Genomic DNA, 18,899 nt, shown 5'->3' on the forward strand with positions numbered 1-18,899 from the left:
ACTTTAGAATTTTTGCATGTGAATTGTGCCAACATTTTTGAACCTCTTTACGACTTCTACCTTATCTTCTACTCTTTCTCTTTTATTTTCGACTCCGCTTGGACCTGTTAGGTTTTCAATTCCACCTGGTCCGGTCTGATTATCACTTTCCTTATTTTCTGAATTTGCACTTAGATAATTATTGTTCTTTTTTGAATTCTTTTCTTTCCAACGCTTTTGGGCCTCTTTTCAATGCGCTGCCCTTTCTTCTTCTCTTAGTCGTTGATGTGTCATCTAGAACATATAAAATTATTGTCCAGAAAAGGGCTACAACGAAGGAAACGAATATATTGTATGTCTAAAAATACTGTCCAGAAAAGCTCCTTTTAAGGATTAAACTAAGGACTTTTCATAAACGATTTTAAATGAGAAAAACGTAAAAATTTATAAGAGCTGAGAGCACAGGAACTGAATCTGACAAAAGCATTCACATGAATGAGAGTTGAGTGGACCATAGGCATGTTTGAAAATGGTTGCGAGGAGGGCAGGACTTGACAAAATCTCTTGGAAAAAGTCTCATCTTGCGGGACTTGGAAAAAATCTCTTGGCAAAAACTCTTTTCTCAAGATTTTCTTTTATAATAGAGATATATTTTTCCCCACCATCCTTATTATTTTTTTTTTGCCAACATAAGTTAAGAGATGTTACTCCTTTTTCACAGTTTAATTTTACACTATATTTATTTTGCTTGTAGTTCATTCTAACACTAATTTTGCTGAACAATTTACACCTTATTCAACAGTTATTTTGCTTATTAAAAGTTAACATATGAGTTAACAGAAATGCATTCTCATCTTTTATTTTTTCAACTGAAGACTAATGAGGTGTTCACCTCATAGAAAAAGAAAAAAATGTTTAAGGAGCTGAAACAAATTGCCCCAATGTCATGTTAATGTGCTGACTATAGATGAAAGAAATAGTTTTGTCGTCATTGGCAGTCATTTTTTCATTGAATGAAAACGCTGCAAATGTTAAAGTAACACTTAAAAAAAAATTGTTCAGCTCTATGTTCATTCACAATAGGAATAAGCAGGCCACAGCAAAAGTAGCACATCTTGTACGAAACAACATTTGTAAAACTAACTTAATAGGGAAACTTAAATGCATGCCTAATTAAATACTTAAACATGTATGTGCCCCTCCATGAACCGTCACCTTATCGTGGTGGAGGGGTTTGCGTGTCCCAATGATCCTAGGAGCTATGTTGTCCGGGGCTTTATGCCCCTGGTAGGGCCACCCAAGGCAAACTGGTCCTAGGTGAGGGATGAGACAAAGAGCGGTTCAACAAACCTCTGATGAAGAATAAAAACATTGGACAACGTTTTCCCTTGCCCGGATGCGGGTCACCGGGCCCCCCTCTGGAGCCAGGCCTGGAGGTGGGGCTCGGCCGGGCACAGCCCGAAGAGGTAACGTGGGTCCTCCTCCCCATAGGCTCACCACCTATGGGAGGGGCCAAGGAGGTTGGGTGCAGTGTGAGTTGGGTGGTGGCCGAAGGGGGGACCTTGGCGGTCTGATCCTCGGCTACAGAAACTGGCTCTTGGGACGTGGAATGCCACCTCTCTGAAGGGGAAGGAGCCTGACCTAGTGCGCGAGGTCGAGAGGTTCCGGCTAGATATAGTCGGACTCACCTCGACGCACAGCTTGGACTCTGGAACCAATCTCCTTGGTGAGAGGCGGCGAGCAGGTGTGGGCATACTTATTGCCCCCCGACTCGGAGCCTGTGCATTGGGGTTTACCCCGTGGGCGAGGGTGGCCTCCCTCCGGGTGGGGAAGGGTCCTGACTGTTGTTTGTGCGTATGCACCAACAGCAGTTTGGAGTATCCACCCTTTTGGAGTCTCTGGAGGGGTGCTAGAGGGCATACCTTCTGGGATTCCCTCGCTTTGCTGGGAGACTTCAATGCTCACGGGGCAATGACAGTGAGACCTGGAAGGGCGTGATTGGGAGGAATGGCCCCGATCTGAACCCGAGCGGTGTTTTGTTATTGGACTTCTGTGCTCGTCACGGATTGTCCATAACAAACACCATGTTCAAGCATAAGGGTGTTCATATGTGCACTTGGCACCAGGACACCCTAGGCCTCAGGTCGATGATCGACTTTGTGGTCGTGTCGTCGGACTTGCGGCCATATGTCTTGGACACTCGGGTGAAGAGAGGGGCGGAGCTGTCAACTGATCACCACCTGGTGGTGAGTTGGCTTCGATGGTGGGGGAAGATGCCGGTCAGACCTGGTAGGCCCAAACGTGTTGTGAGGGTCTGCTGGGAACGGCTGGCAGAGTCCCCTGTCAGAAGTAGCTTCAACTCCCACCTCCGCAGAACTTCAACCACGCCCCGAGGGAGGTGGGGACATTGAGTCCAATGGGCCATGTTCCGTGCCTCTATTGTTGAGGCGGCTGACCGGAGCTGTGGCCGCAAGGTGGTCGGTGCCTGTCGTGGCGGCAATCCCGAACCCGTTGGTGGACACCGGCGTGAGGGATGCCGTCAAGCTGAAGAAGGAGTCCTATAGGACTTTTTGTCCTGTGGGTCTCTGGAGGCAGCTGATAGGTACCGGCAGGCCAAGCGAACGCGGCTTCGTTGTTGCTGAGGCAAAACTCGGGCATGGGAGGAGTTTGGAGAGGCCATGGAGAGCGACTTTGGACGGCTTCGAGGAGATTCTGGTCCACCGTCCGGCGTCTCAGGAGGGGGAAGCAGTGCAGTGTCAACACCATATATGGTGGGGATGGTGCCTGCTGACCTCACTTCGACGTTAGGGTCGGTGGGAGGAGTACTTCAAGACCTCCTCAATCCCACTAACATGCCTTCCAATGAGGAAGCAGAGCCTGGGGACTCTGAGGTGGGCTCTCCCATCTCTGGGACTGAAGTCACCGAGGTGGTCAAAAAACTCCTTGGTGGCAGGGCCCCGGGGTGGATGAGATACCGAGTTCCTTAAGGCTCTGGATGTTGTAGGACTGTCTTGGTTGACACGCCTCTGCAACATCGCATGGACATCGGGACAGTGCCTCTGGATTGGCAGACTGGGGTGGTGGTCCCCCTCTTTAAAAAGGGAGACCGGAGGGTGTGTTCCAACTATAGAGGGATCACACTCCTCAGCCTCCCTGGAAAAGTCTATTCGGGGGTCCACCGGATAGTCGAACCTCGGATTCAGGAGGAACAGTGTGGTTTTCGTCCTGGTCGCGAACAGTGGACCAGCTCTTCACCCTTAGCAGAGTCCTGGAGGGTGCATGGGAGTTTGCCCGACCGGTCTACATGTGTTTTGTGGACTTGGAAAAGGCATTCGACCGTGTCCCTCGGGAATCCTGTGGGGGTGCTCGGGAGTATGGGGTACGGACCCCTGATAAGAGCTGTTCGGTCTCTGTACAACCGGTGTCAGAGCTTGGTCCGCATTGCCGGCAGTAAGTCGAGCCCGCTTCCAGTGAGAGTTGGACTCCGCCAGGGCTGCCCTTTGTCACCGATTCTGTTCATAACTTTTATGGACAGAATTTCTAGGCGCAACCAGGGTGTTGAAGGGGTCCGGTTTGGTGGACTCAGGATTGGGTCACTGCTTTTTGCAGATGATGTTGTCCTGTTTGCTTCATCAGGCCGTGATCTTCAGCTCTCTGGATCGGTTCGCAGCTGAGTGTGAAGCGGCTGGGATGAGAATCAGCACCTCCAAATCCGAGAGCATGGTCCTCAGCCGGAAAAGGGTGGAGTGCCCTCTCAGGGTTGGGGAGAGATCCTGCCCCAAGTGGAGGAGTTCAAGTATCTCGGGGTCTTGTTCACGAGTGAGGGAAGAATGGAGCGTGAGATCGACAGGCGGATCGGTGCGGCATCCGCAGTGATGCGGGCTCTGCATTGGTCTGTCGTGGTGAAAAAGGAGCTGAGCCGTAAGGCAAAGCTCTCAATTTACCAGTCGATCTACGCTCCTACCCTCACCTATGGTCATGAGCTATGGGTAGTGACAGAAAGAACGAGATCGTGAATACAAGCAGCTGAAATGAGTTTCCTCTGCAGGGTGTCTGGGCTTTCCCTTAAAGATAGGGTGAGAAGCTCAGTCATCCGGGAGGGGCTCAGAGTAGAGCCGCTGCTCCTCCGCATCGAGAGGAGTCAGATGAGGTGGCTCGGCATCTGATCAGGATGCCTCCTGGGCGCCTCCCTGGTGAGGTGTTCCGGGCACGTCCAACCGGGAGGAGGCCCCGGGGAAGACCCAAGACACGCTGGAGGGACTATGTCTCCCGGCTGGCCTGGGAACACCTGGGATTCTCCCGGAAGAGCTGGAAGAAGTGGCCGGGAGAGGGAAGTCTGGGCCTCTCTGCTTAAGCTGCTGCCCCCGCGACCCGACCTCGGATAAGCGGAAGAGGATGGATGGATGGATGAACATGTATGTGTGTATATATCTTCGGTTTACTGCACTGTACTTTTGTGACTCTAATTCTGTTCTGTGACATTGTCAGCTCGGCTGCATTATACACCCATCTTATTATTATCTTATGATCTTATTATTATCTTATCTTATTAAATTTATCTTATAATATTCATAATTATCTTATTATTATCTTATCTTATTATTGTTATATGCCGTTATTCATTTTGCAGCAGAATGTGCTCCTCCTTGCTAAATGGATAAAGTATAAGTAATTTAAATAAATAAATGTTGATTAGAGACTGTGAAATAAGTCATTTACCATCTGATTTTAATGTGGCTCTGAATATTTTACTACAATGGTAATGCAGCTGGCCACAACTTTATGACAAAACTGTAGCAAATAATGGTAAATAATTTTCCTTTTATACATGTATACAGCATTCATGCTTTACAAAATGCAATTTAGATGCATATAGGTAAGCTGCACAACAAGCTCCATGAAAAGCAACTCTTTTATGGCTGGTATATTGGAAAATTTTCTTCTTCTTTGTCAATCTAGCGCCAGTCTCTTCACCTCACAGGCTCACCTGGAAGTTACTCCTCTCTATCCCTCTCTTATACAAGTCTTCCCTGTTAGTCTTAGACTGAATGTTTATGAGCTGGTGGGATTGGAGTTGAAGAAAACTTAAACTGTTGTACCACAGAAACAAAAGCTCTTTGTTATGCATAAATGGCATTAAATAACAGCAGGCATATCACTTGGAGCAGAATTCAAACTTAGATTAACTTTTGTCATTTGATTGTACAATAATAGGGCGACCCATCAGAGATATTCACAACCTATAGTTTAACAAAAACTGCTCTTGTCCCCTATGGACTCTGCAGCACATTGGTGAGTGGAAGAACAAAGAACTAAGGAAAAGGTAAACCACTGTTTACCTCTAGTACCAACATTTCCAAAATTAAAAGAAAACAGAAAATATACTGCCTTTCTAGGTCTTAGTATGCAAGTGAATCAATCAGTCTCACAGTAACTTAATCTCTAAAAAGGAAAACACTAATTTCTTTCTCTCTCTCTCTCACCTCACCTCATTCCTTATTCTTTAGGCCTTACTCCTCCCAATCAAACCTTTTCCTAAGCTGACCTCTCGACTTCAATCATTCAGGACTGATGACAGAAAAATAATTTAATACCCCTATTAATGTTTTTTTAAACACAATCATTTAACACAGCTACTGATTTGCAGTATCTTTACAAATTTTCATTCTCCCCCATGTCTATGTGGATTTAAATGTTCTCCAGATTTTCCTTCCATATTCAAGAGATACTTTTAAGGTTAACTGGTGGATCTAATTTGGAAAGTCTGTCAGTTTGGGGTTTGTTTTCATGAAATTGTATCCTGTGGTGAACTGAGGTCCTGCCTTCCAGCCAGTCCTGATAGGATAGGCACTGGATCCCCAAAACTTTAACTGGATTAAGTGGTTTTACAGAATGAATGATTGCAGGTATCAGTGATTATTTTGTTTCTTTCCTAGCCTTCCATCTTGGTTTTAGGATCATCCATCACCCAAGCCTTTGTTTTGATTCCACAAATAAAAACTGCAGATGTTGTTAAATAATAAGCTATGTTGGGCTGAATCTTCTGTTCTCATCTCATCAGTAAGGCTCTTCTATTCAAGCATCACTTATCTTCTGCCAAATCTAACCCTTGCAACTTTAAAACAAGTTTAAAAATGTATGCATGATGTAACAGACTGTACAAGCACTGTAGGAATGGACTGAATTCAGTAAGAATGTTCTAAAATCTTTTCAATGCTTTTCAGGGTGGTGGCGTCCAAAGACTATCTCATCAAGATATGGCAAAAGGCTAAAATAGCCCTAGACAGGACTCTAGCCGATCACAAGGAGCACTCTCACTCACAAACAGCCAAACACATAAACACACAGTGACAATCAGTGTTTATTTTCTCTGTGCACAATGGCTTACAAGCTGTAGGGTACTTCATCTAGATAATCCTTTGTTTTTTTCTTCTTGCATTTTATATTTTTAAAGTTAGTAAAATCATTTATTGTACCTGTAATGACAAAGTATCGGGAGGAAGGAGATGCATGCAGATGTTTCTATGAACAGTAAGCTGGACTTTCTGATATAGGGTCAAAGTCCCGTGTGGACGCAATCAGTCAGAGACGGCAACTTTGTACCCTTTGCATGAAGTCTTCTGCTGTTTCATTAATATACAGTATACTATGTATCTTTTTAATATCAGTAGTGACTACCAAGGGTGAAAAAGAAGAAAATCTCCAAAATATACAATTTGTTATAAACACTGCCAAGGTAAAATTGAAACAGTAAACTAATTTGTAGTTGAAGTCGCAAGGAATGTTTCTCTGTTTTAAGATAAGACGAGTTTGCAAATTTGCCAATGCTTTTCAGTGTGGCGTTCTTAAAACGGTGCATAACTCGATCTGTTCAAGATAATGTAAATTGAACTTTCTTGCCAGATTTCCTTGAAGAATAAGTGTGCCACATTTCAATAAAATTGGCGCATGGGGGGCTGAGTTGTTTCATGTGAATGTACAGATGGACAGACAAACAGACATGGCTACCACAATAATTACTTTGTGCATTACATACAAACTTACCTAAAAATTTTAAATCTTTGATCAGTCAGTCAATCATTGTCCAACCCGCTATATCCTAACACAGGGTCACGGGGGTCTGCTGGAGCCAATCCCAGCCAACACAGGGCGCAAGGCAGGAAAGAAACCCCGGGGTAGGGCACAAGCCCACCGCAGGGCACACACACCCACACACCAAGCACACACTAGGGACAAATTAGGACTGCCAATGTACCTAACCTGCATGCCTTTGGACTGTGGGAGGATACCGGAGTACCCGGAGGAAACCCACAGGAAGAACATACCAGAGAAAATTAACTATCTATGATACCTATGTGAAGTTAATGTTTATTCTAAAAGGAGTGATTTCTGAAACCTTCTCATTAATTTTTCACTGATCAAGTTAATTAAAGAAACTATGGAAAAAGATTATGACTGTAATTGTAAATACAGTGAGACTTAGAAGACACTGTTCAATGATGTGTGAGGCTTAAAATAGCATTAATTGGGTGTGGTCTTCATTATAATTAATTAATTTACTGAAGACGATTTCAGTGTAATATGACAGTGTACGTGATTGCTGGACATTTTTTATTTGTTTGATTTTTAAAACTTACTTATTCAGTTTTGAACAAGTAAATACAGGAATGTTACGTAAACTAAAACTAACAAAAATAGGACTAAACAAAGGCATATAGGGAGCATGGAATACAGTTCCTATTTTTTAAATTACTCAAAAAAAGTTCACTTTTACATTTAATTTAATGACTATTTGTATGTACCTATGGTGACCTGAATATCTGGCTCCTTTGATGTGTCCAATACCATTGCACCCAGGAGTGGGGCAACCACGGTCTTCTGATGATTCAATCACATCATTAGGATCTGCATTAATACAAATAAAAAAATACAATAAATTACAGCACATCATCACACTACTGACTATTAATACTAGTTGTTGCCCAGCTGCTGACAGTTTGATTCAGACGGTGTCATTTAACAAATATATTCTTTTATGAACAAAACTACTGTATAAAAAAACTGTGATCAACCTCTTATTCATCAAAATGTTCAATATAACGACACCAGAACAAATAAATACAATTACAAGAAAAACAAAAAATCCTCCTCGCAACAGCATCACTCAATTACAAACAAAAATAATGACAAACATAGGTTTATTATTAGAGGAGCAATCAAAGAAAGCGGAGAGAAAATAATACGGAAAAAAAAAATTGAGGATGTGTCTTTCATTGCCATGTTATATTAATGGCAGAAATAATGTTTGTTTCATGCACTTCCCAAGAGCCTGAAAAAATACTGGATGGTTTGCAAAGTACACAGAAAGTGGACTAAGTGTTGAAAAGTCATAAACCAATAGCAGGACTTCAACAGATTAGAAATTTCCCTCTGGAAAGTACAGTTGGCTTGGTGAACATGGTCTTCAAAAACAGTTGCACTTATATTAATTAAAAAGGAGGAATATAAGGATCTAGTAATATAAACATTTGATTAAAAGACTGAAAGCAGGAGAGAAGGAAAAAGGTTGATACTGATCACTGGTCCAGAATAAGCAGACTGGGTAACATTTCCAAACATGCAGAGAAATATTCTATTAGCCTCAACTCACCAAGACTACATTTTCTCTATAACATTTTTATTTTTATATACTAACAAAACTATTAATGATTTACATTTAGAATCAGTTTTAAGGTCTTCCATCTAAGATACAACCTTATACTCATTTCCTTTACATAACTCATTAACTGCTCTACTGCAGACAGTACATTGTGATTACAAGATGCAGGATTTCTTAAGTGTATAAAATAAATAAAACTATTGCTGGAGGGACAGCCTATAGCTATATATCCCCAAGGCTTTTAATAATCTGTCTGACCATTGATTTTTACATTTAAATCAGAGCCTGAAGATTTATTACTTTGGCATAGAATGCCCTTCTTTGAATTACTGCTTTGGCTGTCCATGCTGCATTATACTTGTGACAGAATGTTAACCCTTTCTCATTGACTCATGAGAGGCCTTTTTTATGATATTTGAGCATCTATACTGCATAAAATGTTATATTTCTGAGTAATATTTATACATTTCAGCATCTCCATCATTATAGAATAAAGATAATAAATGGAACTGAAATTAATATCTCATAATACAAATAGCTTCCCTCTCATTAAATGATGTATCATCTTAGCTCTGATGTTGTACAGAAAGGTTCTTATTCCTTACAGCCCTATACTTGATCAGTGATGTCAGAAGAAGGATAAACTCTGCAAGTGTTTGCTTTTAACATACTGAATATTATTATACTTGCAGAGGTATCAGATTAATGAAAAAATATCATGTATACATCTTATCTTAGATTTTTAATAAAGAACACAAGCTCAACCAGATAAATAATATAGTACTTAATTCCAAAATGTTTACAAAAGATCACTTGCTTATTGGTGGTTGAAGAGGATGTCCAGTTTTCGCACACCAACCAGCTGGGTGAATATCAGGAGAGTCTGCATCAACCCAGAAATCATATTCATCTCCCCATCCATCCAAATGAATCTGAAAAAAAAGTTTATATATTACACAGAAAAGCACAGAGTTATTCTTAAACAGATTATGCTTAGTAATTATTTTTCATGAATTCATAGTTAACCATTAATGTAACACTGGTCAGCATTGATGTCTGTTAGCAACATAAACTAAAAATCTTTTTCAGAGTTGATGTAAAACACAATACTATAGACAGTAAGGTAGACCACCGATACTTTAAAAACTATAAACAAGTACTAAACTACGTTTATCTAAAACAGGTAATACAGGAGCACTCATAAAACTGGAGCTAGAGGACAGTTAAATGAATACATCCAAACAAGCTAACATCACTCTGCAAATAGTGCAACCACACATTTGCACCAAATGCGCCTGACCTAAAGTTCTTTGTCCTTAAATGTGACAGAATTTTAAAGAAAATCATCAATCAATTTAAAATCAATTTTAGATGCAGAAATAAAGTGAAGAAAAATCAGATTACACTTTTTAATTTCAATTAAGCTCTCACAATAATAAATAAATCATTAAAATTTTTCAAGCCAACTTATTTTTTTTTCTAATGGTTTATAGAATCTGGTGATGGATCATAGGATACATAAACAAATGCAAACTAAGATGTTCTAGGCTGTTTCAAAGGCATCATGCCACCCAACCTATATGTCTTTGGAATGTGGCAGGAAACTGAAGCATGAGGTGAAAGCCCATTTTAACAATGGTAGGTCTGAGTCACTAGGCAACCTAACCCACGTGTCTTTTTGATGTGAGAGGAAGCTAAAGCACAAGGAGAAAACTTCTGTTGGTAATGCTGGGTTTAAAAACTCAATCAGCTGTGACACAGCATCTCTATTCATAACCAGAACACAGTGCCATTCCAGAGTATCAAAAAAGCCTATTGAGAGATTTTTTTAGATTATATTACTATGCTAGCATGTAATCAATCTCTATACATTCAGGATCACACATTACATAAAATAAATAAAGTTATTGCTTAACCAGAAAGAAATATGGTCAGAGATGATGTAAAAAATAACGTAACAACGCTTGACTTGATGTTATTTTGAGGAAATCAGACAAGTATGATTTTCAAGATTTGTTGGCCTGAAAGGTTTGATTATAGGTTATTGTTTTGTCAAAATTGCTCTAATAAGAAAACTTTTGACAGGCACAGGCAATACTGTCCAGTATTGCTTTTTAATTCCCATTCATCTAACATGCCAAAAATGTTAAATGTCCCCAAGGTACTATTTCAACTAAGCTTGAAAGTTTACTTTTACTACAGTTCATTATTTGAAGAAATCTGTCTGAGGAACCATTTGGGTATTTGTTGCTTCTCCTTCCTTGATACTGAACTTATAAAGCAACAGCTGCTGCCATCCTCTTGGGCTTTAACTGGCTGTATAAACTGTGTGGTTTGGAGAGAAAGACTTTCTCACTAGGTGTTCTTTCTAGGTACAAACTCAAAATTGAAGTGTCAAGTTTAATATTTTTTATTTGTTAAACTGCACATTTATCACATAACACTTTAATTGCCTAATATTCATACAGGTGTGAAGGATGTGCAGGTCCATCTGTAGGAATTTGCAAACTGTAAAGCAGTGTTATTCCATATATTTTAGTGCCATTTGCAATTCTTTGTTAAAGCCACAGCCTAGCATTTATCGCTGCTGGACCCCACTTTGAAATGAGCCAATGTAAAGAAAGATCCCTATACACACCTTAGTATGTATTTAAGGTAGTTGTACACTTATCTGCACACTGCATCATGAAACCATGCCACATGTAGTATGATGACTAGCATCTTAGCAGTTCTTTTTAAAAAATAACTATATAATAGCACCTCCTTTGCTATTAAATGTAAGGCTTCCCACAGGAATGCAATGTGCAAAGTCTTACTACAACACATAGAAATGCTCTGGTTTGATAGCACAAACACGAGATTAGAGTGGTGATTATGATATTGACTCCACATGAAAAAATAATTATCACAAGTTAAACAGTAATCATGTATATTAGTACAAAATATGCATGAAATACTTTGCAAGATATACATTTAATTACTGCAGTATTTAAGATAGGCTTAACTTGAAATCCAACATTTCATTCATTTTCTGAACCTACTAATCCTATATCCTACAAAGTCACAGATCAGCTATTTTGTCCTAAATAGCTATATTTGCATTCAATTGGATAAAATACAAACTAAACTTTCAAATAAAACATTTCAGAAGTCAATTTTTTGAAAATACCAATAAAAAAACTCATTATCTTACCTTTAAACGGTGATCATCAGTTTCTACAATAGTCGCTACCCGAATTAATACAGGGTTTCTTTTGTCAACAAGTTCTAACTTCATATTGTTTTGAAATCCATGGGCTGGTTTCTGAAATTGAAGTTATTTCTGTGTCACAAATATAAGCATTCTTCATGTTTTTTAATAAAAAAAATTATGCTAACAAAATGGGGCAAGTATTTTGACAAAAATCTTATAAGGATAGAGCAAGAACACAAGAAGTTTGACAAACGTGAAGTGACCAATCAGTTCAACAAACTAGTTTGTTTAACTGGTAAGGCAAGCTGATAAAATATCTGAACCAAAAATCTGCATCAGAGATGGACACAAGTAGAAATCAGGAAAATATCTTTCAAACAGCAAGGTCAAAAATACTTCACCTAAATATGAAAAACCTAAATAACAACACCACTATGAAATTTCAAATAAACCATATTAAAATCCAGAATCCTGGAGAGTTACTGGCATAAATACTGTTGCAGGAATGATGTCGGCCAGTGCATTTTCCAGGTACTGTTCTCATAGCAGCATGTTGTTGTGTTTCAAAATGGAGACAACCATACCAAACAAATAAAATGGCATTGTGGTAAAACATAAAATAATAAATAATCAAAATGTACACATTATAAAAATAACATTACACAAGAAAGAAGCTGAAAGTAAATAGTTCACAATTTCATCAACACATGATCTCTCCTAAAAAAAGTATTAAAATAAACAAAAATTAACAAAGCTAGAATTTAATTTTTGATAGGCTTCTGCCAGTAAATAACTTGATAGTCTCCCATATTTATAATTAGCATTCCTTTTGCCCATGTGTAGCACTTTACACTTTTCTATACTAAACTGCATTTTACAAGTGTTCTTTCAGGTCTGAAGATTGTTCAGGTCCTTTTGAACTTGTTTTTTCCTTCGGCCGTTTGTGCAATTTTAATATCAGCAAATTTCACAAGTTTACTAACTATACCAGAACCAATGTCATTAACATAAATTAGGGGAAAATGTTCCAAATACAGACCATTCCATGGGTCTCCACTGATGACCTCACCCTGCATACAGTATATAGTAATCTTGTAATAATAATAAAATATATGCATAGAATCTTGATAATTGAATACAGATTAAAGATGTAAATAGTAAGCCTCTCTACTATACAATATAAAAATAAATTTGGGATCAAACCTACAAGAAATGAGTTACAGAATAAGTCCCAGAAATATATGCCATGTTTCAGGTGCTATCTTACATAAGAAACAGAAAAAAGGTTCAATTACATTTTAACATGGGATACACTTCTTCAGTCATTTCACCCAACATTTACAAGAACTATATTGGTATGTGAGTGTGCACTTACACTTTTAAAATAGACAGACAGACAGACAGATAGACAGATAGACAGGCAGGCAGGCAGGCAGACAGACAGACAGACAGACAGACAGACAGATAGATAGATAGATAGATAGATAGATAGATAGATAGATAGATAGATAGATAGATAGATAGATAAAAAATAAATTTCTAGAAATTTAACAAAAACCCAAACATAGAGAGAACAAGGATAAATATGTTACCACTTTGAATGCTCTTGCAGGAGCAGGCAAAGAGCTGGTTTCGTCCAAATATCTTTTCCAAATGAATTGTTTAACATTGTGATAACCTATAAAACAATGTAATATAATGACACTCACAGACATTGTATTAATAATATTCTAAATAAATAAAACACTTGTAACAGTAATAAAAATGCAATGATTTAATTTAAATAATTTTGCATACAAAAAGTTACGTGGTCTCGTAAGAACAAAATTTAAAGTGTATGAAGAAATAAAGAAATTAAGTATTGAACAACTAATAACATGCAAAATAAAATTAACAAACTCCTCACATAATACTACTATTTTGAAATGGTAAGCATTTCTTAACTAAATATCATATAATGTTATAAACAACTGACTTATTTTTTAAATGCATAGCATACTGTATGCGCTAGATTAAGTATATGAAGATCACAGGGATGTAACAAAGAATTTATGGTGCTTGCATAACAGAATCAATTTGTACAAATTTGTCAAATGATGATTAGTTGATTTGTTCACCTCACTCAAGCCTTAGTTACAATAAATTAAACATTTTATTCTAGTACAAAGATACTGAATTAAAAACAAAAACAAATATAAACAGAGGGCATTTTCTGGCCTCATTTTCAATTCCCAAAACCACAGCTAAGCTTATGGATATCTATGAGAAGTTCGTTAAGTATGTTTGGGTGTAAGGCATTCAATCATCTTTGAGCTACAGGCAATAAATTTACTTCATGGTACAAAAATAAAAAAAACCAAAACAACTAATTAATATGGTACTACCTGAAATACCTGGGGACTCATTTATAGAAGCATGCCAAAAAACTGGAAAATACATCTGTATTATAAAATACAGTTTATCCTATATAAATCACAATCATCTTTCCAATGTGTTAATGTGAATGCATCTCGAATGGTTCCCATTTGCCACCCTAAAACAACCATATTTTGACCATGATAATCACCTCATACATATATAATGAACAGATTTACCTTTAAGTTCAACAAAGGCAACAAAAGAGAAGAGAGAGAAAAAGCAAAAACTTTGAATAGTACGAGATAAATGTTCTTGTCTCTAAAGTAGAGCATTCAAAGAACCTTTATTTGGCGGCCACAGTGTGGATGTCATCAACAAGCGCAAATCTGTTGAATGGCAACAGGTTACTGTTGCTGTGAATATGGGGGGCTCTACCAGTCACAACTTCAGCCACAGAAGCAGATTGCTCATCACTGGCACAATGTGAGTGCAAAAGGAGGGGAAAAAACAAAGGAAATGCGCATTTCTATATCTATTTAAACTGTTTCCAAATAGAGCACAATTAAAAACTAGCCAGGGTAGTATTCTATTTGAGCACAATCATATTAGTAAATTTCTTAACTGGGAAGTTAACCAATTCTTTCTTAGTAGTATGGGAAACAATTCACATTTTTCAATCATTTTACCTTTAAAATGTTAACATCAGAGAACTCTCTTACCAGCCAGCAACTAGTAACTGAATCAACTGACATTTGAAGTGTCACAAAAATAGCTACACGAAAATAGAAGAACCCACAATTGCCTCTGAAATATCTTGAAACTGACAAAAGTAACTGGTGCCCATCATTGTTCATTCTGTATTTAGCAAAAATCTGACTTAGTATTTTAGGTTTGAATCAACAGAATATTTAAAATAATAACACAAATGAAAATGGCATGGACAAAAATGATGGGATCCTAAACCTAATATTTTGTTGCCCAACCTTTAAAGGCAATCACTTCAAACAAGCGATTCCTGTAGCTCTCAATGAGACCGCTGCACCTGTCAACAGGTAATTTGGCCCACTCTTCATGAGCAAACTGCTCCAGCTGTGTCAGGTTTGAAGGGTGCCTTATCCAGAGTGCATGTTTCATTTCTTTCTACAGATGTTTGGTAGGGTTCAAATCAGGGCTTCTAGAAAGCCACATCAGAATAGTCCAATGTTATGTTCTTAGCCATTCTATGATGCTTTTACCTGTGTATTTTGGGTCATTAACCTGTTGGAGGATCCATGACCTGTGTCTGAGACAGAGCTTTCTGACACTGGGCAGTATGTTTCGTTCCAGAATGTCAATAGTCTTTCAAGATTTCATTGTTCCCCGCACAGAGTCAAGGAATCCCGTGCCAGACGCAGAAAACCAACCCGAAACATAACCAAGCCTCCTCCATGCTTTACAGTGGGTATGGTGTTCATTCCTTTTAAAGCTTCATTTTTTCGTCTATGGACAAACAGCCAATATGATTTACGAAAAAGTTCCAGTTTTGTTTCGCCTATCCAAAGTATTATGGCTTGTCAATATGCATTTTAAAAAATTCAAGTCTTGCTTTTTTATGTTTTTCTTTCAACAGTGGAGTCCTCCTAGTCTTCCATTGAGACCACTGTCACTCACTGATTTTCCTTGACTTGGAGTTTGGCCTGTATTTCTTTACAAGTTGTCCTTGGCTTTTTGTCTACCATTCTCACAATCCTTCTGCTGTCGTATCAACCACCTACTGTAACTTGCTTTATTTTTTCTTCACTTATTGTCTAGAATAAAAGTGCACTTGTTTTGTCATACTTGTATATCAACATATGTTCCTGTGTTTGAGCGACACGGGTATGCTCAAAAAATAGACGTGTAATGCCACGGAAAGTGCACGCAGGCACTGCAGTTCACAAGCATTGGTACGAGAATGCAGTCACAAGTACGCTGCAGAGCTACAGCGCATCTTTATGTGAAAACAGCAGTGTGATTGGGCGGTAGGGAAGGATCTTGAACACGACTGAGAGAATGAAAAGTGAATAAAAAAAAAAAAAAACTAACCTTTACAAGTATCATAAATTACACTGGCTGTTACACACTGAAATCAAATGAATGTTTTTATTTTAAAATAGTAAGAATAAGAGCAATTAAAATCTCAAGAGAGAATCGTGTGGGATCGAACTCATGACCTTTTTATTACTAGTCAGCAGCTGATACCATTACGCTACCATGGCAGTTGTGATATGCATGTGTCATGCTAAGGCGGCTTTTTTCTGCAGTTATATTTTTGAATAAAAGCATACTTGTTCTGTTATATTTGTACCTTTTGTGAAACTGTTAATTTGATATTTGGACTTCAGGCTTCATACATTATATAGTTTATGCCTACATTTTGTCATTTACTACTACAATATGAAAAACGTTTCTGTTTTAAAAATGTGTTTACACGGATTACTGTAGAAACGGAACACACGTGAAATGTGTGTATTCCAAATAACGATCTATTATTTCCACTCTAAAACTCCACTTCACTCCCAGATAATCAATCAAGGCATGAGCTGGGAGAAGTTTGTGCACTTTCTAAGTCGGTGGGGGGATGGAATAGCCGGCTACTTGCAACTTTTCTTTATCAGCACATTTAGATTAACAAAACGTGCTGGCGGAGAGGTGAGAACGGTTTTAAGAAGCGATTTAAGGTGGGACGGATCTACGAGTTTTTTCGTGGCTCTGGTAATTCTAGTGATATACATGAGACAATTTCTTTTCATTTAATTACTTTTCCAGAGGCACACAGAACTTTTTCAAGAAGCTGTAAGGGTACCAACTAATTTGTCCAAATTTCTAGAAACAAAACTCCACAAAACACTCAGAAGAGAAGTGTGATTTATATAACTTCAGCTCCATGGATTGTGAAACACAGACCTTTATAGAAGGATGACTACCGAAAATGAGAGGGGCTATATATAGTAAGCAGTGTATCATGGATCAAAATAAAGTTAATTGTACTAGCACTATCTAAATTCATTGAATTGTTTGATCAAAACGAAAATATACCATGATTCCTTTATTTTTTACTGAGATATGACTGAAAATACATGCAGTTGTGAGAGTCTCTTCGTTTTCAATGTTTTTATATTGTAGTCAATACAACATTTGGCACCCTGCAGTAGCAGTGACACAAAGTAAGATAGACAGGCAGACGGATCCAATTTTATCTGATAATTTAAAACGCAGATTTAAAAAGGGCACATAATTTAGGAAAAAGTGCCAAGTGCACACAGAAAATTAATATTTTTATTAAGTATAATAAATACCCAGCGTATAATGCATATTTTGAGTAGGACTATAAATAAGAAGCTGATCTTTATCTGATTTGAAAATTAACACAATATTACATAGTTTGAAAACTAATGAATTGCCAGCTTGTAGAATGTGTCATTAATCAAAAAATAACATGTCACACTGACCAGGAGGTGTAGTGAGAATTTTGCCATGTTCTTCGCACCAACCAACAGGATGAATGTATGGACTTGTAGCATCACACCTGTAAAAAAGAATAAAGTATATTTCTATATTACAGTTTAAGCAAAAAATGCAGTTTTTCAGCATTTGTATTAATGCAGTTGTGTATAATGATTTTTTCATTGTTCTAAAGGAATATTAGTTTTAGGACAATTGTTTATTTTGTGATTTGAAATCAACTATATAATTTAATATTATTTTGCGACCCCCATTTTGCTTTACCATGATTGCCACCATTTTCAGACAAATGTTTTTATCCTGACTTTTCTGACCCTTGCCTTGTCCTTCTGATCATGTCATTCATTGCATAAATATCCTGGTTCTTTAGAAATCACTTCACTCTGTCTTTTTCCTGTCTGAGACAAAACATCACACACTCCTGTATTAGGCACCCATGTTTGTCATTAGCAGAAATCTCCGAAAAAAGCAAGACAATATCAATTGCTCTGAACATTTGGTCAGGTCAGGCTAGGAGCACTGGTACAGCACGTTTCCGTACCCACCACACAACGAAACAGCTCGGTATCCTGGTTGTCAATCCCCCAGGCAAAGAGGCAGTCCAGTCCCACCCTCGGGGAATGACCATCCATCTGCTGCAGCCAGGGTGTCCCCTTGGGCTGGTCAAGCCTATCGAGTCCTCAACAAGGAGACTCCTGTGAGCGGGATCACTCTCGGGGAATCGCGCCACATGGCCACAGTGCCGTAAATGATGCTCCCACACAATGCAGGTAATGTGCCTCATTCAGGACTCCGTGAGCAACTGCTCTTTCAACACAAAGTCAAACCAGAAGTACCCAAGGATTATCTGAAGTGAAACATCACCAAAGGAGTCCAGTCTTCAATGTACTCAGCCCAGTGGGTCACAACTACAGTGTCATCCATAAGGACCATTCCATCAGTCGCCCTGAATGCAACTCTCTAAGGATCACATTCGGATGTGCATAATTCTTCAGTTCCTCTTGTTTACTTGATCGTTGATGGTGTTTCACTTGCTTACCGATTCCTCTAACAAATGCCTCCTTATCTGCCCTCACAGCTGTCCTTCTCAGATCCCAGTACAGACTAAAGCTGCAATCAAGCCGGGCAATGCAACTCCTCTTGATGATATCCAGGGTGCCCTGCGAGATGAAACACCTCCTTCTGAGAACACTGGTAACACCAACACAACCCTCAGTAACTTTCAAT

The 18,899-nt window shown here is 38.7% G+C and overlaps 1 protein-coding gene across 2 annotated transcripts in view; it reads right to left on the minus strand.

Annotated features, from left to right (window-relative positions):
* l3mbtl3 (L3MBTL histone methyl-lysine binding protein 3) overlaps nt 1-18,899 on the minus strand; it is a 174,807-nt gene that overhangs the window by 43,188 nt on the left and 112,720 nt on the right. For both annotated transcript variants that reach the window (XM_039747467.1, XM_039747468.1), the window contains exons 12-16: nt 17,660-17,736; nt 13,424-13,509; nt 11,832-11,942; nt 9,456-9,570; nt 7,782-7,884 (exon numbers count right to left, since the gene is read on the minus strand). In XM_039747467.1, the coding sequence (XP_039603401.1) occupies nt 7,782-7,884; nt 9,456-9,570; nt 11,832-11,942; nt 13,424-13,509; nt 17,660-17,736 (492 nt within the window). The remainder of the gene's footprint in view (nt 1-7,781; nt 7,885-9,455; nt 9,571-11,831; nt 11,943-13,423; nt 13,510-17,659; nt 17,737-18,899) is intronic.

Source organism: Polypterus senegalus, chromosome 3 (genome assembly GCF_016835505.1).
Source record: "Polypterus senegalus isolate Bchr_013 chromosome 3, ASM1683550v1, whole genome shotgun sequence".
NCBI lineage: Eukaryota > Metazoa > Chordata > Cladistia > Polypteriformes > Polypteridae > Polypterus > Polypterus senegalus.